This window comes from Alligator mississippiensis, chromosome 8 (assembly GCF_030867095.1).
Source record: "Alligator mississippiensis isolate rAllMis1 chromosome 8, rAllMis1, whole genome shotgun sequence".
NCBI lineage: Eukaryota > Metazoa > Chordata > Crocodylia > Alligatoridae > Alligator > Alligator mississippiensis.
This window is the reverse complement of record NC_081831.1, coordinates 12,221,515-12,245,232: the sequence shown is the minus strand read 5'-3', so window position 1 is coordinate 12,245,232 and position 23,718 is coordinate 12,221,515. Positions and strand designations below refer to the sequence as shown.

The 23,718-nt window shown below is 47.8% G+C and overlaps 2 protein-coding genes across 2 annotated transcripts; one reads left to right on the top strand and one right to left on the bottom strand.

Moving 5' to 3' along the window:
- Positions 1 to 558: 558 nt before the first annotated feature.
- On the bottom strand, positions 559 to 16,211 carry KCTD2 (potassium channel tetramerization domain containing 2). The gene is made up of 6 exons (XM_059732114.1): positions 15,686 to 16,211; positions 11,830 to 11,938; positions 10,958 to 11,049; positions 9,550 to 9,645; positions 5,031 to 5,156; positions 559 to 4,136 (listed from the first exon to the last, which is right to left on the bottom strand). Exons 1-6 carry the CDS (start codon positions 15,977 to 15,979, stop codon positions 4,107 to 4,109), a joined length of 747 nt encoding a protein of 248 aa, XP_059588097.1. The 5' UTR covers positions 15,980 to 16,211; the 3' UTR covers positions 559 to 4,106.
- A 188-nt stretch (positions 16,212 to 16,399) lies between these two features.
- Positions 16,400 to 23,499, top strand: ATP5PD (ATP synthase peripheral stalk subunit d). The gene is made up of 6 exons (XM_019494361.2): positions 16,400 to 16,493; positions 17,184 to 17,314; positions 20,218 to 20,314; positions 21,770 to 21,841; positions 23,079 to 23,141; positions 23,289 to 23,499. The coding sequence occupies exons 2-6, from the start codon at positions 17,193 to 17,195 to the stop codon at positions 23,418 to 23,420; spliced, it is 486 nt and encodes a 161-aa protein (XP_019349906.1). The 5' UTR covers positions 16,400 to 16,493; positions 17,184 to 17,192; the 3' UTR covers positions 23,421 to 23,499.
- The last annotated feature ends 219 nt before the right edge of the window (positions 23,500 to 23,718 follow it).

Sequence of the window (23,718 nt, the reverse complement as noted above, 5' to 3'; positions counted from 1 at the left end):
ATATTGGATTTGGATTATTTTTCCTGATACGAGAGACTGATTTTTCTAAATCTGTCTTTTCCGATTTTTTAATATTTTTTTTGTTGTGCCAAAGAACTGCTTGTGAACCTTTGCATATGTGCAGCGAGTTTTCACACCTGAAGTTAATGGGTGGGGTGGTTGACTCCTTTAACCAAAACAGTCTTTCTTCCAAGTGTGCGTCAGACAGACAGGCATAGAGATGTTGGCCAAAAATGACTTACAAAATCCATTGCCCTCTCAACCTTTTCCTCATTTTGCCATTGCCATTAGAATCTTCTTAGGTAAAGATCTGAGTTTCTAGAGTCAAACACCAGCAGGAAACACAAACGCAAGTTTCAGGTCTTCGTGGCACATAAGCTATAAAAAGACACAAATGTAACTCCCCTTGCTCTTTACAAATCTTTTTTTTGAAATGCTGAATAACCAAGAACACATTCCTGACTCGCTTTTCCCTCATATAAAGACCAAATGGCGCATTAGGACGACAAAGCCTTCTGCATCCCTAGATGCAAAGAAAAAGCAGCAGGACCTGGGACATTAGTTCAAACTTCAATCCCATTTCAGCATCTTTATTGAAAAAAAAAATGTAAATCACAGCATCTCAATCATTATTCAAACACATTTAATAAACAAAGAGAAACAGTAGCAAAGGGCACTGACACGTGACAAACTGTACAAAACCTCTGGGTCTGCAGGCAAAACCGGAGGGTCAGGAGCTGCTGGTACAGTTGCAGAGGCCCAGGGAGCTGCTTGCTACCCCTGCACTAACCCTCCCCCTTCCCCTTGGCCCACTCGGTCACCCCTGAGAAGATCGATTTAAAAATGTGCAGAAACGAAGACACTTTGAGAGGTTAATTCCAGTCTCGCTGTAGTGGAACAATTCAGGCCACTGGGAAATCGTTGAGGGGTGGGAAAGCACTATCCATTCCCAGGGCGCATGGTTTAGAATGAACCTTCTCAAGAGATGCCAACTCCCCTGGAGATCCAGCATGTCTCCTATCACCTGTTCACCCTTCCTGCTCAGCTACAAGTACAAGGACGGATTTTTGTTTTCATTTGAGGAGATGGGTCCTGTCTTTCTGTCCATTGCCTCTATCTCAAGCAATGGAGAGATGCAACTGATAACAGTAGAGACCAACTAGTCCTTCAGATCTGACCAAGGCCAAAGGTGACCTGTTGCACTCAGTAAAAAGAAATTTAGAGCTAGGCTATGTAGGAAGGCCATCCTACTCTAAATGGATTACCAGCCCTTATACCTAGAGGAGTCAAGAGTCTTTGAAAAAATAAGAACATTACCCAACTGTCCCTAAAGAACTCAAGTCCGATGCGGAACTGATACCTGAAATAAGTTGTCTTGGAGAAAGATATTCCCAAGATCTTCAATAGGGATGTTAGGGAAAGACTAAGATTGAACTTTCATGATCTGTTTCTTCATGTGTTGGGTAGAACTACCCCTTCCACTGAAATGGCATTGGCTCTTTGCCACTACCACATTCCTCTGGCTTGATCAGACGCTCCTTCTGGCACGCAGAAGGTGGAGTGGTGGTGTTTCTCAGTGGTGATCTGATGTCAGGCACTCCTCAAGGGCTTTGCTGTGCGTGGTGTTTTTGGTGATGCAAAAAAAAAAAAAAAAAAGCAACGAGGTATTGTTTGACCAGCTTCAACCATACTGGATAAGAGGTCTCCCTACTGTTCAGACCTAATGCTGTGCACAGCAGGTTGGCCTTGCATCAACTGCAAGGGAAATGGCAGCAATGCCATTCTTGTTGGCTTGAGCCTGCTATACTCCTTGACTAATTTCCCCAAGGTCCCTTCTCCTTTGGGGTGGGGGAAGGTGGCCAATGGTGGGGGGACGACGACTGATAATGTGCTAGATGGTTTTTTCTTCTTCCTGCTGCTAAGCCACATACATGCGCTATCTCTTTATTTCTCAGCTGCAAGCACAAACTAGTGATGGCTGGGGCTACAGGATACTGATAGAGAAGAGAGATATATACACATCACAGTGTTGTTTAGGCCCTGCCAAGGCATACAGTCTAACCACTCTAATGCCATCTTGTCATGTTTGAGACCAGGAAGGGGGTGGAGAGAGCAGGGAAGCCAGGTTGTTCAGCATGATGCCATCCCAGTCTACTTTCAACAGCCATGACTGACGCAATGCAAGTTCCAAGACATTTGGCACCATCCGTTATCAACACTGAACTAGCGCAGGTGATCAACCCCTCCTCCTGGAGAAAGAAGTAAGGAGCATGCAGGAGGGGGGTACATTAGCAAGAGTGTTGGGGAGAGGGCACAGAGAGACTGAAGAGGAGTGGACAGCAGGTGGGGACATCTCTGATCTACATGTCTTGCACGCTACAAAGGTCATCCAGACCCTCAGCAGCTCTGGTCCCCATCCTGTGCCCTGCAGTCATGAGGAAGAGATGGGGAAACCTCCCTACCAGAGGCATCTCAACACTGACCAGGTGTCAGTGAATCCAATTCCTGCAGGGCAAATTGACCTACACCAGGAATTTCCACCATGGCCTTGCCAACGCCTGTGAATTCCAAGGTTGAGTCGAGTCCCAAACTAGCGCTGAAGCAAAAAGACACGGGTGCCAAAATACTAGGCTACGAGGAACAAAGCCAGGATGGGAAGTTAAGGAAGAAACATGCAGCGAATTCCTAAGAAATTCCATTTACCAGACTAGGAGGGACACACCACTGGTTAGGGATGGCACAGACTCACTGAAGGGACCAGCGAACTGTAGTTTGGCTAAGATTAGAAATCAAAGAGAGAGGCACAAACGCACATTTGCACGTCCATTCAAGGCATTCCAAAAAAAGGTCACAAGTAGACACGTCACTTTGGACAAGAAACATTACAACAGTTTGGCAACTTTCACCCAACCCCCCTCCCCCCTCCCATCTCTGCAATGCCCCATGGTACTTCAGGCTGACCTGTTTGGAGGTGGTTGCATGAGGGGGCTGCAGATGTGGAACCACCATGCATAAAAGGGGGGGATCTCCTCCACAAATGAGCTGACCAGTTTGGATAGGAACAAACTTACTGGCTTGCTACAGTACAAAAGGACGTCTGCCCTAACTCTTCCTGCTGCCATGAGAAGGGATAAGACAGACAGAGCACAAGGGAGTCCATGCTGCTGGAGACGGACAAGGCAAAGCTGAACTTGGCAATAACAAGTCCCCTTACCCTTGATAAATCAAGTAATTCTGCCAGGCTAAGGTGTAGCCATGACATGGCATGAGAGGGGAGGTAGGACAGCATCCCTGTCACTACTCTTCTCCAAGATAGGAGAGGAAAGGGCAGAACTGTTGACTCTGTTGCATTATGGGTGAGCACAGGTTTTGTTTAAATATGCATGAAAAGCAATAGGCTTTCGGAAATGCCAGGAGCCCATATGTAGCAAGTGTGGGCAACAGAAGCCTTCAGGGCCAGCATTAGACATGCATACAACTTCCCTCCCCTCTAGACTTATGTAGCATCTTACTTGGCTCTTAGGAATCAAACCGGTAACAGATACAAAGCAAGAATGGAGAAGGTAGACAAAGTTCTTGGGTTTCTGTCATTTGCCTCTAGACCCTTTTTCATCTGATTTGGATAGGGCTAGCTGAGATGAAGGAGCATGGCCGAGTAGCTGGAAGTTTTCTACTCGGCAAACCCGGGCAAGGGAGATGGCCCAGATCAAACATAGCTCCTTGTTCACCTACTCCAGCCCACTGGCAGTGGGATGGGAGAGCAGATGACAGGGGCCTGCAGACCTGAGTGACTCACAAAGGCTCTGGCTGGGAATCCGGCCCAGCCGTCAGTTGGAAAGATTGAATACAGCGCTGGCCAAGGAAACAAAAATGAATATTTGGAGAAAGGATTATCCACAACTGGACGAGTGTCTCCTTCTTTCCTGGAGTTAAGGGGAAAACCTTTGGTTATGACCAGAATTCTTCTCCGTTGGCAGGACAGGCTCAGCTTTGTTTTGCGTTAGCTTGGTTACTGTACAAGAGCAAGGTTGAACTGCGGAGAAATGCTCTGCCCGGCTCGACTGCCCTTTTGACATCTAGGAGATTAACTGAACTAGCCACTCAGGTTACATCCGGGATCCTCGCTCTTGAAGAATCTGGAAAGACAGAGGCTGCTGTAGTAAAACGTGGGACCTGTAAAAGTTTGAGTGGTTTTATGAGGAATGTGGGAAGAATGGGTATGAGTGGTCAGTGCCTTTACAAGCCTCTTTCAAATTATTTTTCTTTGAACAGATGGACATGTGCTAAAAGTGGCTGGCTGCAGCAGGATGGAAGGTTCTGCTACACCCCGAGAGAATCTCTACTCTTTTGCGGGGTGAGGGGTGTGTGTGTACATCCATGTGCCTATTGTTTTATAACAATCTCTGCTTGTTTTCCTGCTTGAATATCTTGCTTGCTTTTCAGATATAGCAACAAGAAATAGAGGAGACTTTTGAAAATAAAGAGGTTTGCTCAAATGTCAGGGCACCACTGCTCACCACCTGTGTGAGGTAAGTGTTACCCTTATTTTATAGTAGGGCGGGAAACCAAGGTAGTTTGTGGCTCCGGGCAGGCCATTTTACAGGGTCAGGGGCAGAGCTGGGATTGGAGCCGCTGTTTCTTGAGACCAAGACATCCATCCCACTGCTGGGATAACGGGTGATAGCGGTTAGCTAGAGGGAGGTCAGAAGAAAAGCCCCCACTCCCCACACTGTGGCATCTCTGACCAGGAAACAAAATTCCCAGCTATGATAACTCCCTAAAGCTCACCTCTTTCCATTATTTCTGTGGCATAATGTGAAAAATGTGTGACTAGCCTTTTGGTTGTGGCTAGATTTGCTGTACTATCATGTGGCAAAACTGCAGAGATCTCAGGATGAGGGTGAAGGATATAAACAAATGTGTGCACAGAATTCATGTCAGGCCTCTTGTCATCATGTGGGCTGGAGAGGAAGTTGTTTTTTCCTGGGCACAGGGGAACTGTGGATCATGCACTTTCTCCAGTGCCTCACCTTTGCCTTCTCACTAGGTTCTATGACAATGCCATTGGTAGAGTTATTGAGCTCCCTGGAGACGACGCAGAGGAATTCTGCCTGGTCTTCATTTCCATAGTTATAAGATGATCCAATGCTGATGAGCTGAGGAACCAGAAACAACCAAGAGAAGGTAAGGAAGAAATCCAGCAATACATAACAAGCCCTGCTTTGGCCCTGATGCTGTATAGCAAGGAATAACAGGCTGGTTGAGCCCAGTATGAACCAAAGTTTCAACAGGACAAAGGTTGTCTTTGTTACCAGAAATGGTTTGTGCAGCCTAGGTCAGGAACTGGAAGTGTTACACTGCTCTCTGCTGGAAGCTGAACAGCAAGGCAAAATGCTGATCACATGCATTTTCCAATTTGGAGAAAATATTGATCAGCGTTTTTTTGTTTGGGTTTTTTTTTTTTAAACATTTGGATTCAGGGTGATGTATTAAGGCAGTGGGCTCTCCCAGGCACTGGGGACTGAAAGACTAGAGGATGCTTTCCTCAGCTTTCACATAGCATTATAGGGTGTTCGTATGTTTTTCTGTTTTTGTGGCTTGTATTTGTGTCAGGGTTTGAAGGGGTGATTTGGGAGGAAATTCTTGGGTAAAGGGATGCCTGCCAACAAGGGGACTAGATTTGATAAACACGGAGCCCCCTGCTGGTGCTGCATTCTTAAATCCATCTCAGATTACATGTGTTTTAATGTATTAAAATACTATGTTGTGCCTGGCTTCTTGTGATCAGACCTGATGAAAAATGTTTTGCATTGAAAAACTTGCTTAACTCTCTCCCAACTGTATAGTTGAGCAATAAAAGATACCAGCCAAGGAAATCCTTGCCCTTTGTATAGTCCCTGGACTATTATGGCCACAACACTCCTACACTACCATCTTTTGATTAAATTCTGATTATACTTTCTGCCTTGAATGCAGAGAATCTGGTGAGGCAGTTTTAGGATAGGAGCACCTCCTGTTACAGCAACCCAGTAACACCTGGCAAACTAGCTCTATTCTTTACCAAATTACTTTTTAAGATCAAGCTTGATCAGTGTGAGTGGGGTTATCTGATGTAGGTACCTGTGACAGCAAGGGAGTGGACTCTGTGACCAGGGAATTCTCTCTGCTCTATACTTGTAATTAATCAGTGCCGTAGAAAAGGGGGGGGGGGGGGGGGAAGGCGAGTGCCAAAGCGAAGGGGCACCAACAGGTGCTACGCAGCCGGGATGGGGTGTGGGATGGAGCAGAAAGCTCATTTGGAGGCATGGGGATGGAAGAAGGACAGCTAGGCGGTGGAAGGCCAGGGCTAACAGGGCTCAGCCCCACACCAAATGCAGGACAGCTGGTAGGGCCACAAGGCAGCCCAGCCATGGGCTCCAGGCAGCTGCAGCAGGGGCATGCATGCAGCCAGGATCACAGCCTGGCACGTGATCACTGGCTGCCCAGCACAGCAGTCAAGTATCAGTCGATTCTGTGAAGGGGGGCAGATAGAGGCCCCAGTGGTGAGGGGGTCGGGCAGAAGCAGGGGCTGGGGTGAATGTGGGCCCTGGCTGGGCAATCTGAGCCTAGGCAGCTTGTTATGGGGGGGGAAAGGAAGGGTTCCTGCCATTGTGTGCACCTCAGCAGAGGCCCAGGGGGTGTGTGCCCCCCCCCGCCCCAATAATTTTTTCTCCCTCTACATGGCTCCTGCCATTGCATGCAGTCCCAGCCAAGCATAGGGGGGTGCCCCCCAGATCTGTGTGCAGGGCAAGGGCAGGCTGCTGCTGTAGGCTTTACCCCAGGCACCAAATTTTGTTGTTGCAGTACTACTTATAATTGCACTGAAGTGAAGTACTGGAGTGAAAGGCCTAGCTGTCACTAGCATTTCTCAGCCCCACTCTTTTTCAGGATGTGAAATCCACAAATGTGGAAAAAAAATGGTAGGAATCTTATGCCCGAGCATAAGAATACATAAGACTGTTATACATCACAAGGTTCTATACAGGATTTTGGAAAATAGGAAGCCTTGCCTTTTAACAAGGGACAGATGTAGATTATAAATTTCTCTAGAATAATCAACGTAGTCTGTGTCATGCTAAGCCTGAAGAAAGAAGAGTCTATCTCCATCTTCTTTACAATCACCCTTCAGGTACTTGAAGACTTATCAAATCCCCTTGGTTTTCTTTATAAATAGTCTTAGTTCTTTCAGCCTTTCTTCATAAGTCATGCTTCCTAGGCCCTTAATCATTTTTACTGCTTTGCACTGGACTCTTTCTGGAGTCAAACTGTCTGTATTGTTCTTGAAGTCTGGGGCCCAAACCTGGACATAATACTCCAGGTGAAGCTTCACCAGTGCTGAATCAAGTGCAAGAATTGCTTCCGCTGATTTGTAAGACACTCCTGTTGACGTAATCCAGGATGCTGTTGGCTTTTTTAATTTATTTATTTATTTTGGAACAAGAGCACACTGTTGGCTCAGGTTTAACTTATGGTCCACTGTAACCCCCAGGTCCTTCGCTGCAGTACTGCAGCCTAACCAGTCATTCACCAGTCTGCTTTTGTGCATGCAATTATCTCCCTGCTCTGGTCAGTGCTCAGTGCCTGTGCTAATAATGTCAAGTGTCTTGTGGACATCTGTCCAATTAAAAATGGACAGAGAACCATCAAGCTTCTTTCACAGGGGTTACTACACATTGCTACTACATGGTACAGTAAAAACCCCGTTTTCTGGCATGAGTGGAGAATGGGGAGTGCTGGTAATTTAAAAATGCCAGTTATCTGAGGCACAGGGGTTGCCGGCTGGACACAGAGCGGGGAGGTGGTGGGAGGTGGGTGGCAGCAGCCACACAGAGCAGTAGCAGCGCAGGGTGGTAGGTGGCAGTGGCTGTGTGAGAGCTTCCTCCTCCCCACCTGGCCAACTGGAAATTCTGGTTAATGGCCAGAATAATAAAATTGGCCAGTTAATAAAATGCCAGATAACAGGGCTTTTACTGTAGCACTTTTCAGTCATAAACCAACAAAGCTGTATTTGGAAGCCTGCCCTAGAAGTGAAGGTGCCATCCTTGGTAGAGCTATTCCTAGCCCTATGAGTCATTTGGTGTCAGCATGTTTCATTTCAAAAGGACACTGCAGGAAGCAGGTCAGTCTTGGAAGGAAGTTAAGCTACAAATCATTTAGACCATCCCTTAATAGGCCATTAATATGGGCCAACCTGGCTGCTGGAGTTCGGAAGTACAAGGGAACCAGGTTTGGATTCTGATACCCATTTGGAGCCGATTTATGCCCTATAACGCCACTGACACCTGGCCAACAAACTAGCAGTGCTGCAAAGGCAGCATGTTCAACATTGGCAGGGGAGAGTATTTCTCACATCACTCAACACCTCACGGGCGGATGACCAGACACTGCTGCTGGACCCTGCAGAAAATCTCATTTCCTTTCTCCTTGGCTCTCTAATTTCTCTTGGATAAAGGCCAAAGATGCATAAAAAAAAGTGGGAGGAGGGAAAAGCTTTTCAGAAACCTAACAAGGATATGAAAGGGCCCAAGAAAAATGAATGAACTCTTGTGGATTCAGGAAATGGCTCTTGTTCCCCTTCCAGATGTTTCATATGGGGCAAGCTGATCTCTTTATACAGACAGGTTTGTTCATGGAAGGAGAAACAATGAGATAGATTAAACAGAGAGTGAAACTCATCCTCCTACTCTGGTCTCATGCCACGGGGCTAAAGGGATCACTAGTAGGGGTGTGCGAAATGGGCTGTATTCGATTTGGATTTGGCCTGAATCAGGGACAGTGATTTGGATCACTATCCCGATCTGATTCGGCCGAATCAAAATCTGAAGATTCGATGCCATAAACACAGCTTTAAATGGTTTTTCTACATACCTTGAGGTACCAGTGTGGCTTGTGAATGCTGTGATGGTGGGGCAGATGAAGCATCCCACAGGAGCATGGGGGGTGGTAGTTGCGTGCTCAGTGGTGGACCCAGAAGTGGAACGGAAGCACTTCCAGTCCACTTTCAGGTCCACCGCCGAGCACGCAGGGGACCACCCCCCATGCCCCTCTGGCTCAGCAACTAGCCACAGGGGGGAAGGGGTGGTCACCGGGTACACTCCCAGACCCAGGAGGCACCAGTAGCTGAGCCAGGTGGCACGGTTCCCCTGCACGCTCCCTGGTGGACCTGGAAGTATACCAGAAGTGCTTTTGGCTCACTTCCGGGTCCACTGCTGAGCACGCTGGGGGACCCCCTCCCCGGCTCCTGTGGGACACTCCATCCGCCCCAGCATCTCAGCATTCATAAGCAGCCTGCTACCTTGAGGCATGTAGAAAAAACATTTAAAGCTGTGTCTGTCCGAATCATCAAATCTTTCCAAATCTCTCCTAATTGATTTGGAGGGTTCAGATTCAATTTAGAGAGATTAAAGGGTATCCTGATTCTATTTGGATTCAGAGAGTCGGCCACCGAATCTTTGCCAAATCGAAACTATGACCAAAGCTTCACACAGCCCTAATCGCTGGCACTGTTACCTGTTCGAATTTCCATCCATCAGACATTGTGGACACCATCTGTGTGAGTTCTTCCTCTTGGCACTGTAGGACCCTGTACACGTGCTTCACAGGTCCCTAGAGCAGCAGGGATGAAAACAAGCAGAAACTTAATACCAAGGGAGCAGAGAGCTGGTGTAGCAGTGTCAACATTCAGACAAAGCAATAAAGTTCAGGCTTTGCCTCTCTAGGTCTCCTGCTCTGGTTCCTACCTTGACATTACAGTGAAAAAGGAGAACTGAGAACAGACTTCCCCCAGCCACCTTTAGAAAAATATACTGGATTTTCTTTTTGGCTCCTCCTGACTATAGGGACAATTGTGTAACATTCATGAAAGGATCTGAGGTACAGTGGTTAACACCTCTCAGTGACTTGGAAGTCCAAGTCCCCTTGAATGTTAAGTCACTTTAGCATGTCACAAAATTTTATTCTTTTAGAAATGAATCTACTAATGCAAAAAATAGTGGTTTACCAGCAGCAAAAAGAACTGCAAGGAAGAGATGCTGAGCAGCTAATGTTCTAAAGAGGTTTACTGCTGATAAGTATATTAAAGCAGTCAGGGGAAAAGAGCTTGCACTTAAGAGATTGTCTCTTATGAAGAAAAAGGAGGGGAACTGAATGACTGATAGGATGTTGCTATACTGCAAGAAAGGAAGTATGATCCAGTGGGCACACACTGCAGTGTAACTATGTTCTGCCAAAACAGTAGTGTTGCCCTTTTGTTAATTAAATTACCGAAATAATAATAATAAAAAAAAAAAAAAATCAGTGTAAAACAAAACCCACTGTCTAGGAGAGATGCTCATATAAGATCCTGACTAGGTCAAAAAACTAATCTGCTCTTGAGACACCCCAATCACCTTGTAGCTTTTGAACCTTATTTTACCCAATCCTATTCCTGGCCTCTTTTTATCCAACTGTGCGTGGTCTCTACCTGGAGAGGTTGGAAATGGATTGGCTAGCTGATCCCAGGGGCGCTCAGCCTCCAGTGCATGAGCCAAATGCAGTCCGTGCAGTAATGACATCTGGCCTGCAGGGTTCCCCAGGTGTTCAGAAATTTGACTATAGGGGAGCAGTGGCAATTTAATATTGCCACCTTCTCCCACTTCTAAATATCCAAGCCCTGTGTGGCTGGCTGGACCAGGCCATGCCCCCTTCCCCTGTGCTGCTGTCCCACAGACATACTGGGCAAAAATGATAAACACCACTGGCCTATGCCCACAGCCACAAAAACAGTGCTCTCTCAACACACCTGGGATACAGCAGACAGCACTGCCTCCCACCCACCTGAGAGGACTAGAATCCCGGACTGCTGCCAGCCCTAGGTGCTTAAACTGCACTGCCTGCTCCCCTTACTGCCACCCTGATGGTAAGTGCGAACATGCATTACTTGGGAGGTTCTGTTCTCGTTGTCCCGTATCCGCTCCTTCACCAGCCGCACCAGAGATGCAATGTTATAAAACTCGGCCTCTTCCAGTACCCCTTTAAAACAAGGTGTGGATTTGGTTAGATTAAAGCAAACAGAATAAGGACGATTTCACTACAGGGCGGCTGTGCATGCCGCCATTTTTCTTTTTTCTAGTAATGCTTATACCGAGATCCAGTCCGGATCTGGCACTATTGCTGGATGCAGGGTAGTGGGTGCTGCGATCCCACTGCCTCCAGCTGAAACAATGCTCTATACCCAACTGGTTGAAGCCTCTTCTACATGAATGAGCATGATACCTAGCAGAGCCATGCTCCCCACTCAAGAGGATGATAGAAACATAGGGCAGTGCTTCATTTACTGGAGGCTTTTGGCAAAATGGGTTTAGCTGTCTTGCACCTTCTAGAAAAGAGACAGGTGCCCAGTCTCACAGCGCTCAGGACTGTGGTCTGAGAAGATGAAGAAACCAGGAGAGAATGTTCAGAGGAAATAATCATCCCTCCCCTCTGAAAAACGAATTCAGCTTCTGGAATCCACTGAGGTAAGCACAGCAGCAAATATATGCATTCCTTGGTATAAAACCTGTGCCTTGCTAAATTCACAGTGTGTATTAGCTTTATATTATTCACAAGCATCATTGTAGGAGTCTGAAGAAACATTGCATTATTGCAAAATGGACCTAACAAACAAGATGGCCTGCTTAAGGAGCAAGGAAGGCTCCACACCCAGATGACTTTCAGGTAATGATGAGCAAAGGAAAGGATGAAGCTGTGTCGAGTGGGGTAGTTTGCAGCAGCCTTTTCCTTTTTTGTGGATGGTGGGGGGGTGGCTCTCACCTTCTTCAGCCAGCTCCTTGTTTAGGATGAGTTTCCCGTGTCGGAGGTAGTTCAGGATTGGACCAAAATAGGTGGGATCCCTGTCGATGAGATATGCCCCCGTCTCATCCTGTCAAACACAAAAAGGAGTCAAGCTATAAGTAACGAATGATTGAACTGAACCAGTAAAGTTTGGAGGAGGGAGCACGGGCATGAAAATGATAAGACTGGGTTTCCTTTGACTGAAAGGAAAAAAAAAAAAAAAAAAAAAAAGAGAGAATGCATTGTCACAGTTGTTTCTAAAGCTCTTAGGTCACAGAACCTTACTGTAACTCAGGGGTAGGCAGTGTTTTTTGGCCGGAGTGCCAAAAACCCACAATGTCAACTTTGGAGGGTGCTGGAGTGCTGACATGCGCCCAGAGCAGCTGTTTGCAGCCTCCCAGCCGCAGCTGGCCCACAGAGCCTTGTCTGCTTGCAGCAGGGCTTGCAGCCTCCCAGCAGCCTGCTGGGAGCAGCCTGAGCTCCATGGCTGGCAGCAGCTGCTTAGAGCCCAGGCTGGTGGTGCTGTGCTGAGCAAAGTGGCCTTGCATGCCATACTCAGCACGTGTGCCGGGGGTTGCTGACCCCTGCTCCAACTCCTAACCTACACTTCTTATTGACTGCTTTGAAAACTGCCCCAAAATCAAAGGCCCTCTTGGAAAGCAGTTAAGGTCCATACAACCCAAAACTGGCAGCTCTAAAATAAACCTATGCTAGGAAGTAGTTCTTGTCCATAAAATGCAGCACTTAGACAAGTCTTTCCATGTACAAAATCAAAGTCTCGGCATATAAAATAAGAAATCTGCACCTTAAATTACTTCAGTTATGTTACAAAGGTTGTTTTCATCAATCGGTTCCTTTTGTTCATTTCTTATTCCACACCTCTGTCCTTGTAAACTATGTTAATAGCAGGGTGGATAAAAATCAATGTTTTTTAAAAAAAATAATGAAAAAGTGTTTTTAATTTAAGTCAGATTGTTTTGACTTAATCGTATGTTTTGATTTTTTTTTTTGTTAAGATGCTTTAATAAAAAAACACTATATAAAGATAGTTTTAAGATATGTTAAAAGCTCAAAGATATCATCATGGGGATTATAACTTCTAACTGTATACTATGTGATGATATATTCATGTAACCTTTTTAGAAAAGTTTTATAAATAGGTCACAACAGGCCATGGACTATATTAGGGGCCAAATCTTATGGAGTTCCCTGAGGCTCCTCTATAGATTAGTAAAGATTAAAGAAAACCACTCTACCCAATGGGACTCTGTGCTCACTCTAGAAGACCCCATTAAGCATCTCTGTGATGCTTAGTTTCAGTTCTCAAACTGTGGGTTTGTCTCTCCAGAGATAACATCCTTGTTAACAGCAATATATGGAGATGAGAGACTCGATTACCTACCCTCAGCCCTTTTGTCTCTCTGCAAGTCTGTGGACACAGAGTCAAGCCCTTAACTTGCTCTAAAAGCGCAAAGTTTCAAGAAGTTACATGAATAAAGGATATCAAACAACAAGAATGCACTTTTTGTAGAAAACAATGATTAAGTCAGGGCTTCCTGACCAGTAATTTCAACCATGATTTAAATCGATTTGATTTAAATCAAATCTACCCTGGTGAATAGGTCAGAACTGCTCCTACAGCAACAAACTAATGACATGGGTTGGAATGTTTCTACATCACTGTAAACATCTGTTGCGTTTTATCGAGAGTCCCCCCCGCAATATATCATAACTTCAGGACATAAATTGTATATGCTTACCCCCAGGGAGAAATCTTACTTAAATCAATGTGATTACTCCTATGACTGCTTCTTTAAGAATGCCCTGAATTTAAACTTAACAGGGCAATGGACAGCAATAAACAATTGTTGATGCCAGTTAGCGAGGGTGAGGGTGATAAGATATTATGTTTGTCCTGAAGTGCCAATACTCAGCATGCAAACTTCTTTAAAAATTCCACTCCAAAGCCCAAATTCCCAGCTAGACTCAAGCTGGCAGATCTGCGCTCCCAACAAATCACTTTCAAGACATGTGCTTTTTTCCCCCCTCATGTACAGCAAAACAAATGACCAAAGATAAGACAAACTGGTGCTTATTCTGCCTGCTAAGGGCAAATGTTCTTATCACCATGTGAAACCCCATGGCCTTGTTTGGTCAGTCTGCTCCTTGTTTTCAGACCAGTTCAAAGACAAAGACTGCCTTTGAGGAAATTAAACAAGAAGTACTGTTATAAGCAACCCAGGCTTCACTGTAGCTAGTTAATGGTTTCCAACTTCTCTGGAAAACAAGTTGGCTTCTTTGCCCAGAAAGCAACATCTGACTCTAAAATATCTCCTTATTTTCCCCATGTCTTAAAATCCATCTAGGCATAAGCTGTTGTTATAACCTGGGGCTTTTCCAAGTTAAAAGGCCTTGTATAATACTTACAAAATGACCAATAATTAATTGTTGGAAGCATATCCCTTGAGCTGACTTTAAACTGTTGACGCATATAAAACAGCAGCACAGCCCATTTTGAAACATACTTTGGAGGAACAAGCATTAGCAATCATTACATATGTCTCACAATATTGTTTTCAAACATCATAGAATAGTGCCTCTCCTTCAGCTTATTATCAGAACAATCTAGGTGCGGGAGATAAAGAGTCTGTTTTACTGCAGAGCTGACCACAATATTTTCTGGAGCCTATCTTACTCTATGCCCAGTGAACTACGATAGAGGCCATTATAAACAGATTGCAGGCTGCTGAAATGTAGGAGACTGCATCTAATCTGTCCATAAAGCATTCGATGCTCGTATCCTCTAGAGAAAAGGCTGCAGTTTCAAAGTAGAGATTTCTCTGTAATGTGCCTGGAGTGGATAAGAAGCAACTTCAGATCAAAATAAACACCACACACTTAATAAACTGTAAAGACAATGCAGACGTAGTCAAAGAAAAAGCGGTAGTTTAAATACATTTCTAGGCTGAGGGATTAATATTCAGTAAAAAGTGGGAGCCATGGGGTCTTTTCAAAATTGCTAATACCTTTGCTTTATATAGGATGGCTTGGATAGGGATGATCCTACCTCAGGCAGGAGGCTGGACTAGATAAGCTCTGGAGGTCCCTTTCAGCCTGACTTCTCTATAATCCTGCGATTTCCAGCACTCCCTCAGCTGCCTGTCAGTCACCGCAGGGAGTTATGATGCAATGAATGTTGCTTGTTTGTGTAACAAACATCTGCCTGCACCGTGCATGGGAAGGGAGGGGGGACGAGACAAATTTGCTGTGAGGAGGCACAGCTGGGGCAAAAACTCCCAAACAACACAGGTAAGACTTCCTGGGGCAGGGGGCTAGATTTGATGATCTTCAGTCCCTTCCAGCTCTAATGTCTATGAAGTCTATGAAAACGGCAGGCTCATGTGTGTGCGTCTTCCTACCCTGCACGACAGCACAGGTGGCGAAGCAAGGGTCTAGGTTCGTAGCCCAGCGGGTGGATGCGATGGGGACAGGGTTGGCAAACAGCCCCCTTAAAGCTTGGGTGTCAAGGGCCAGGCCCCCTTCCCGGCATGGGAGCTGGAGCAAAGCCTAAAGTACGGCACAGGCACCAGTACGAGCTACACGTGGACGGTACATGCAACACAAATTGGACGGTGCTGGAAGACCCCGACTCCTTGTTGTGCCTGAGTTTCGTGGCCATTAGGGCTGGAAGGGACCTCGCGAGATTGGGGGCATTCGAAAGGGAGGCAGGACCAAACCCAGCACGCGTGTGGCGGCATCGCCCCCGCAGCCAGAGCGCCTGGGCTGGGGCACGAAGCAACTCCACGGGCAGGGGACGGGCCCTGCAGCCCCTCACCTTGTCCGACCCCAGCTCGGGCCCGTCCTGGCAGCAGAGGCGGCACAGGAAGGACTTGGGCTCGCGGCACAGCGTCTGCCGGGTGCTCACGAAGTACGTGCCGCCCACGTTGAGCCGGACCCACTTGGAGCCGGCGCTGGGCCGGTCGGCGGCGGGCGGTTCGGCGCTGCGCGGGGACAGGCCCCCCCCGGCGCAGGCGGCCCCGGCCAGGCGGGGGCTGGGCGGCCCGGGGGGCACCGGGCTGGGCGTGCGGCCCCGGGCCGGCCCGTCCCCCGCCGCCACCAGCTCCGCCATCCCGCACGGCCTGCGGGGCCCGGCGCTCAGCGGCGGAGCCGGCCGCGGGCCCCGGCCGCCATCACAACAACCCCCGTCTCCTCCCGGGGACAGCCGGACTTCCGGGATGGCGGCTACTTCCGGGTCAGCCACGGCGTCCAGGGCCCCGCGAATCGCCGCGCGCGACCCCGCCGCGGCTCCGCCTCCGCACGCGGGGGGACCCCGGGCCGGGGGGAGGCAGGGGAAGAAAGAAAACATGAAAGGAAACCTCGCGTCATAGGCGGCCCCCCGCAGACAGGGTAGGGCCACGACCCCTTCCGGGGCGACCGGAAGCAAAACGTCAAGGGTTTGAGCGAGAGGAAGCGTCTCGTTTCGTGGGCTCCTTCCCGTCACTTTTAGAACGTTTGGGAAAATCCCTTCCGGGTCGCCTGAGGGCAGTGGGCGGGAATTTGAACTCAACGCTTCCGGGGGGTGCTAGTCTGCTATTGGGTGGTGCGGAACGTCATTTCCGGCTGGGTCGCGGCGGTCGGTGAAGGTGAGTGAAGGGGTAGGGAGGCATTTCCTGGCCCCGAAAAAGGATTCCTGTTGCGGGGTTGGGAAAATATGATGGGGGGGGGAGAGGCAGCGACACGTCGGGGCCTTGCCCCTACCCCTGCCCTTGCCCCTTGTCTTGCCCCGTCCCGCCCCTCACTGGCAAGCCCCAGCTCCGCTGCCCCCAGCCCCGCTGGTGCCCTTCGCTCCCAAACAGCAGCACCCTGCCCTCGCTCCCGACCCCAGCCTCGCTGCCCAAGCAGCCCCCACGCTGTGCAGGCTTCGCTTCTCTTCTCCCTTCCCCGCCTGAGTGGGGAGCACGCAACCCCTGAGCAGCCAGCCCTGCAGAGGAGAGGAACAGCAAAAAACCCAGACATTTGCTGTTATTTTAAACTGCTGCCCAGGCGCAGCACGGGTCCAAACCAGAGGATGTCTGGGAAAACTCGGATGTCTGGTAACCCTAGTTTGGGCAGTGGGTGGGGGTGGGGCACTCCTATGACAGCAGCAGCCACCCCCTGGGAAGCCCTGAGGTAAACTGAGGCAGCCCCAGGAGCAGCTTTTGGCTTGGAGCTGCTGCCACGTTCAGTAGAAAGCGGGAGGGGGGCATGGTCTTCTAACAAGACACCGCCTCTTTCTCCGTGGCCCCCGAGGGCAGCTCCGGGTCTGTCCGGGTTTGACGTCTGTTCTGCTGTAGGTCGAGACCATGGCTGGTCGCCGAGTGGCGTTGAAAGCGATCGACTGGATGGCATTCGCGGAGCGTGTGCCGCTCGACCAGCGCGTCATGTTTAACACCCTCAAGACCACCAGCGACGCCATTTCGTCCAGGTGAGTGGGTTTCCGGGGAGCGTGGCCGTGCAGGAACCTGGCTCTGGCAGCGGAGGCTGGTAAAGCGGCCGGGTGGTGATGCACGGGTAGATCCAGGGAGTGTGGGTGGGGGTGCGTCATTATCACATAGAAAGCAATGCAACTTCTTCAGTTAGCGAAACTTCTGATTCCTTTTCTTACGCTTGGGGCCTCGGGCTGCATTACTCAGTTTAAAATGGAAGCAACAAAGAATGTTTTTAATTCATTCCAATAAAGCTCTGTCTGTGCAGGAGCAGCGACAGACAGCAGAAATGCAGAACAAAGGCTAGCTTGATGGGTGGAACATAAAGAGCGTTAAAACAGAGAAGGTTGTTAACGCCCGGGAATGAAGGGTTTAGAAGGAACTAGGTAGATGACAAGGACACATGAAGTCTAGTGACTCCCTCAGCGCTGCCACAGCCAGGCAGGTGCTTTTAAACTTTGGATGGAGCAGGAAGCAAAGGAGGGTGCAAGTGCACCCCCCCCGGCCTTCGATGCACCCTGTGGTGACTTGAAAGAATTTTCTTAGCTCTGTGCGTACGGAGCAGTTCTTAACATGAATCCTCTTTCCAAAGGGAAGCACGCTGTTCGCTGGTGCACAGTCTGCTCTGGCTCAGCCTTCCCCACAGTGACACGGGAAGAATAACCTTAGCAGAAGACCTGAGAAAACAGCTGTGTCTGGTGTGGTCAGAAAAAGGCTTAACAGTTGAATTTGTTATCCAAGCTTTTTATAAGATGTGTAGTGAGCCCTGGGGGAAGTCAGCTTAGCTATTGCCCATCTCTGTTGTGATTGCTAGGTGCACACAGTACTTGGCTTCAGCAGCCAGGGAATTCCTTAAAAGCCTTTGTATAAGCACCTCTATCTCGTGTATATATACGCTCCACTGTATAAAGATTGGAAGTGTATGTTGTAAATGTTTAACCAAAACAATAAAAATCCCAGGTTTAGCTGCAGAAGTATGGCTAAAACACAAGGCCACAAAGCTTGTTTCTTAGTAACCATAAAGTGAATATCTGTAGATATAACAACCAGCCTGGTCAGCAAAGTAAAGGAAGCCAGTGATGTGTCCAGCTGAACTAATAATGAGTTCACACACAAAATGAAACACAAAGCCTGGAAGGAAACATCATTCAGGGTGCAGTGATCGAGGTTTTTGGGGCTGATACTGATAGCTGATATTTGAGGAGGCATATTGGCTGATACTGATCCAATTTCTGATACAGCTGCCTCCAGCTGGTCAGTCTGGTGTGGTGGAAGGGAGGGACGGGGCATGGGTGGGGTGCAGATCATTGACCCCGCAGTGGGAGATGGGACAGGAGCAGGTGCTGCCCAGGCGGGGTGGGGGAGCATGGGCAGAGCCACGGCTTGTGGGTGGGGGGGAGGGAGGTGGCTCCTCCTGCTGCTTGCACCCCAGGAAGGCACGGGGGTGGGGAATGTTTGCCCCCTGGATCTGTGTGGGGTGGGCTGCAGCTGAGGCTGCCCGGGTCTCTCTTCAGTGGGGGCTGGGTTCAGAGTGGGTGCTGGTGGTGCTGGGAGGATGCTGCATCCACCCCAGATTTTGCTTCTGCTCCCAGCCCTGCCACAGCTCTTCTTGGCGGGGGCTAGGTTCAAAGCAGATGCCAGCACCCCAAATTTTGCTGCTGCTACGCTTCCAGTGCCCTTTCAGGGTGCAAGCAGTGGTGGGAGCCATGGTCCTCCCCCTCCCTCTCCCCCCTGCCCCCTTCCACCACACCAGACTTACCAGCTGGAGGCAGCTCTTCTCCTTGCCTGAGTGCTTTGCTGCAGCTGCGCACAGCACGGGCATTTATCAGCCAAATTATTGGTCCGATATCAGACCAATGTATCAGTGGACCTCTAAACACCATAAAGAAAGAACTCCAATTAGACCATCCAAATAGACTCTAATATATCTTAAGCATGTTAGTAGTAATATTATGTGACCAAGTATATTAGATGCAGTTTAATTTATATGAGAGAGATCTGTGTTGGGTTTCTTCAGATAAATTGTGAAAACAAAGCAGCCTTATTAAAGGCCATAAACCAAGGTGGAAGGAAAAGTGGAATGGTAACAAACAACATTCCATAATGGTGAAGGAAGGAGATAAAGAATCCTCCCTTCCAGAAATGTAACTTTTGCAACACACAAATCCTAATTAATGGAAATCTTCCAAGGCCACAAGAGAACTTTGTAAACTGGACTGAATCATTTTCAGTGGAACATTTAACTGTGTGCAACCAAAGTGTGGCTAGGTGAATATCATTAATAACTGGGTATCTGTGGTTGTACACTTGAGACGGTTGGGGAATGAAGGATCCAAGGAACTGAACAACCACCAGAGCTCAGAGATTCTGGGGCCTAGCTTTCACTTCTCTTCCTAGACATGAGTATGGCTTTGCATTCCTGTTTGCCTGGTTCAAATACTAATTTAGCTTTTTTTTTTGGTTTCCAATAAAGTGATCTGCTTGAGAAGAAACACATTTGTTCTTTCTCTTTGTTCCAGGATCTTGTCCAAGTAATCCCCTTTACTCTAGTTTGGGGATTTTGCCAGCACTACTGTGTATTATCTCTCTTCAAACAGTTTGTACCAGCATTTCAAAATTCAGGAAAACCAGCACCCCCTTCACACTTTCATTGATGACGGGGAAAAGAAGTAGTATTGTAGTCACCTATGCAAAACACCCTGGCATGGGCATGTGGACAAAATACAGCCCTGCTAAATTCTATTTCTTGATTGATGAATCTTAGAATACTGATAATTAAATGCACCAGATGATATTGCTTATCTGGAGACTGCCCTGGGGGGCAGAAGAATGATGTATGGAACTGGGAGCTGTCTGGAAATCTGTTGGCTATTTTACTGATTGCTCTGCTCTTGTTTGTCAGGTTGACCTCCCTACCAGAGAAGCCCCCAGCCATTGATTGGGCATATTACAAGAAGACAATTGCCCTACCTGGCTTGGTGGATGAATTTGAGAAAAAGGTGAGATTCTCGGATGAGCAGAGGATAAGGCTTGATGCATGGAGTAAAACTGGAAGGGCGTGTGAGACTTTCCTCCAGCTAACTCGTAGTTGAGGTTTTTGGGGGGTACCCCGATCTGGGATCCAGCTGCTTTGTATCATGTGGGTGTTGCAAAGCTGCTCTGAAGCTAATGGAGTTAACCCCAGGCAAGATAACCCTCTTGAAGTATGAGACTGACACAGCTTCTTCTGTACCCACTATGGGTTTTTCCTTCTACAGCCATAAGTGGTCTGGAAGCAGAGCAGAGAGGGTTTTCTTGAGCTCAGCTGACTCCTGGTGTCCTATCAGGCTCCCCGAGACCTTCAGTTGTCTGTGTAGTCTAGAGCACTGCTCTGACAGACATTGTGTGCTGGGCTGGTACCAAGAGGAAACATGGCCCCATTCTTTGAATTGGGCTTCTTTCTCCTTGGCCAGAGTCTGGGTTCTGGCCTGTTGCCTTGTCACAGAGCTTTACTGTTATAGGTTTCTGGGCAAGTGTTGAGTGAGGCTTTGGGTAATAAGTTGACACAATACATTCCTTGGGCTACTCTGTTTAAGGGCAGAAAACCTTTAAAAAAGCACTGCTTGGTGCTCCAAAGTGGCATATAGATTCCCCCTTCCACTTCATTCTACCCCAACAAAGAAGGCTTTGGCCTCTTTATTAATCGGCACTGGGTGGAATGACCAGGCTGACTTGCCCTGGGTTATACCTGAATTGGTATCAGAGTTGGTTGCTCTTTCTTCTGACCTTGCACTTGGTTCACAATGACCCAGTGACCTCTAGATTAGAGGTTGGGACCCTTTTAGAGCAGTGGCCCAGGCACTTGCAACTTGGACAGTGCTGTGGGTTGCAGATCCCCTGCTGTTTCAGTCCCCTCTTTGCTTTTTGCCCCCCCCCCCCCCCCCTGCTTACTAGGTGCCACTGAAATCTGTGGCTAGTGCTAATGGGAAGTGGCAAATTTGATAGTGAGGGCACAGAGCAAGAGGCTTTAGGTGGCCACTTCAACTTGGCTCCTTTTAAATTGTTGCCCCTGCCCCCCTCCACCAAATCAGACTTTGGGATGTAGGTTGCTAGCTCCTGCTCTAGATTAATTCAGGAACTTTTTTACCGTATAATATGGCTCACGGGGCCAAGTGGGAAATCTTTGGTGTCTAGAGGGATTATTGTCACTGTATCTGTACAGTGCTGTTCTGAGTTTGGATAACTCCCTTGAGATGATGCCACAGTCACGGTGCGTGGTATAGAGGCACGCAGTGCTGTTTTGAAACTAGTGTCCGTGAATGAATTGGTGACACATGCAGAATGTTCACTCAAAAGGGTCTGAGGTGGGTTCTGGGGGCAGGGGTAAGAGCACTGGACTGGCAGAATTCCCAGCTCCAACACAATTTCAAGGCAAAATCATGTAAACCTTTTTGTTTGTTTGTTTAAATTTTCAGTTCAGTGCACTAAAGATTCCTGTGCCAGTGGACAGTGAGACGGCCAAGGTTGATGCCCAGGAAAAGGCAACGGTGAGTGGTGAGAAGCTACATGTTGGCAGCTTTCAGTGGTGCACATGCTGCTGCAGAACATCTTTGCATTTGGAGTCTGTGGACTGAAAATTGTTAGGGCAATTAGGTTGTGACCATCCTTTGTGCCCATACAGGCAGTTTCTGCTGAAGGATGAGTCTTTTGTTTATATGTGGCCACGCTGTGCCTTTAGGCTTCTGGCATCTAAGTATGGTTCTGTTTCTCAGGCACGACAAACGTGAATTCAGAGTTAAACAAAGGCGTACTCATTCTACAGGATCTTACTGGTATAGGCTGCACTTACTGGCATTCAGTAGGCCTGATTGTGGGGCCCTCTTTTTATAATATGGTGTTGGAGTTCTGACTCCAGGGACAGTATGGATTGCTGCATGCTTGAATCCCTGTTCTACAGATCTGGTCTCCATAGTATGGCAAGGGTGGCTGTAGCACAACTCCAGAGAATGTCACCCATATGTCAGTTTGAAGAGTTACTTCTAGTGTGTTTTCTTAGGCATCCTGCCTGCTCAGAGCTGCTGGATCACTAGAGAGCTTTAAACGCCCATGTTCAAACAAAGCTGTCAAGCTGGCGTACATCTAATTTCTGTAGCACTTGGCAGTGGAGAGTTTTTTTTAGTCTGAAGTTTGCAGCTGACACTTGTTTAGGAACTTACCTGGCTTCAAACAATCTCCCTATCTCTTTAAAAAAGGGGTAGAATTCACTGCCTAACAAATTGATGCAGTGAAGAACAGTAACTTGCAATCTATCCTCTTTACAGGGTTTAAAACAGTAAAATAATTTGTCTGAGTGCATTGTTGCAATGAATGCCTGTGATCACTAAAATAGGAAAAGGTAATGAGGGAAAAACAACTAACTTCTCTCTGCATGTGCACTTCAAAACTTTGTTTGTGGGGCATTTAATTTTCTCATGTAGTTTATCTTTCCCTGCTGTGCATCTTTCATGTAGCAAGAATAGAGAGAGGCATGTAGAGGATGAAAAAAGCGATTACAACAATGGCAGAGGAAGGGAATGTTGTGTGTTCATGGGGTGTTTTTGCTATGGTCTGTGGGGGCAGGGATGTTAATTGTTACTGATCTTTGAGTGAGTGTCTTTAATCAAGTATAAAGATGAGTTCTGCTAGGCCTCCCCTGGCACAGGTAAAAGACTGAGAATCGCAGCTCCCTTGTAGGAATCAGTCAGTGGCACTAGCCCACTCATGAAACCTTCTGCTCTCTTTCAGGAAAAAGATGCCATGGCATATGTGGAGGCCTCCAAAGCTCGTGTGGTGGAGTACGAGAAAGAGGTGGGTTTGGGTTCTACTTTGCAAATATAATTTTTAAGACAGCCTAGCGCACAACCTTGCTTTGATTTCTGAGTAGGTCTAATGTAGGTCTAGCTTGCTACTGCTTCTTCCAACTGACTGAAATACTGACTATCTTGTCTCTCGCAGCTGGCGAGGTTTCGAAACATGATCCCGTTTGAGCTGATGTCTTACGACGATTTGCACGAAGCTTTCCCTGAAACCAAACTGGACAAGGAGAAGTATCCCTACTGGCCACACAAGCCCATTGCAGATCTATAAACCGCACTTCCAAGTGGGTTATCCACCATTAATATCCAACTCTAGAGCCTGTTAAATAAAGTAACTGCAAAGAACTTCAGCAGTCTGTCTCTTTTCCTGTTGTCCAGGGCTCGTGAGGGTTTGGGTAGGAGCTCAGAGTTGGTTTTGATTCCTGGAAGGGAGATGAATTACTGAGAAATGAGCAGGGGTCATTCAGGGACATTCTGTGGTCTTCATGGGGCAGGGATACTTGCTGAAGGAGGACGGCTGTTGGGGTATCATGATCACACGTAGATACTCTTGGGATAGGGAGTTCCCT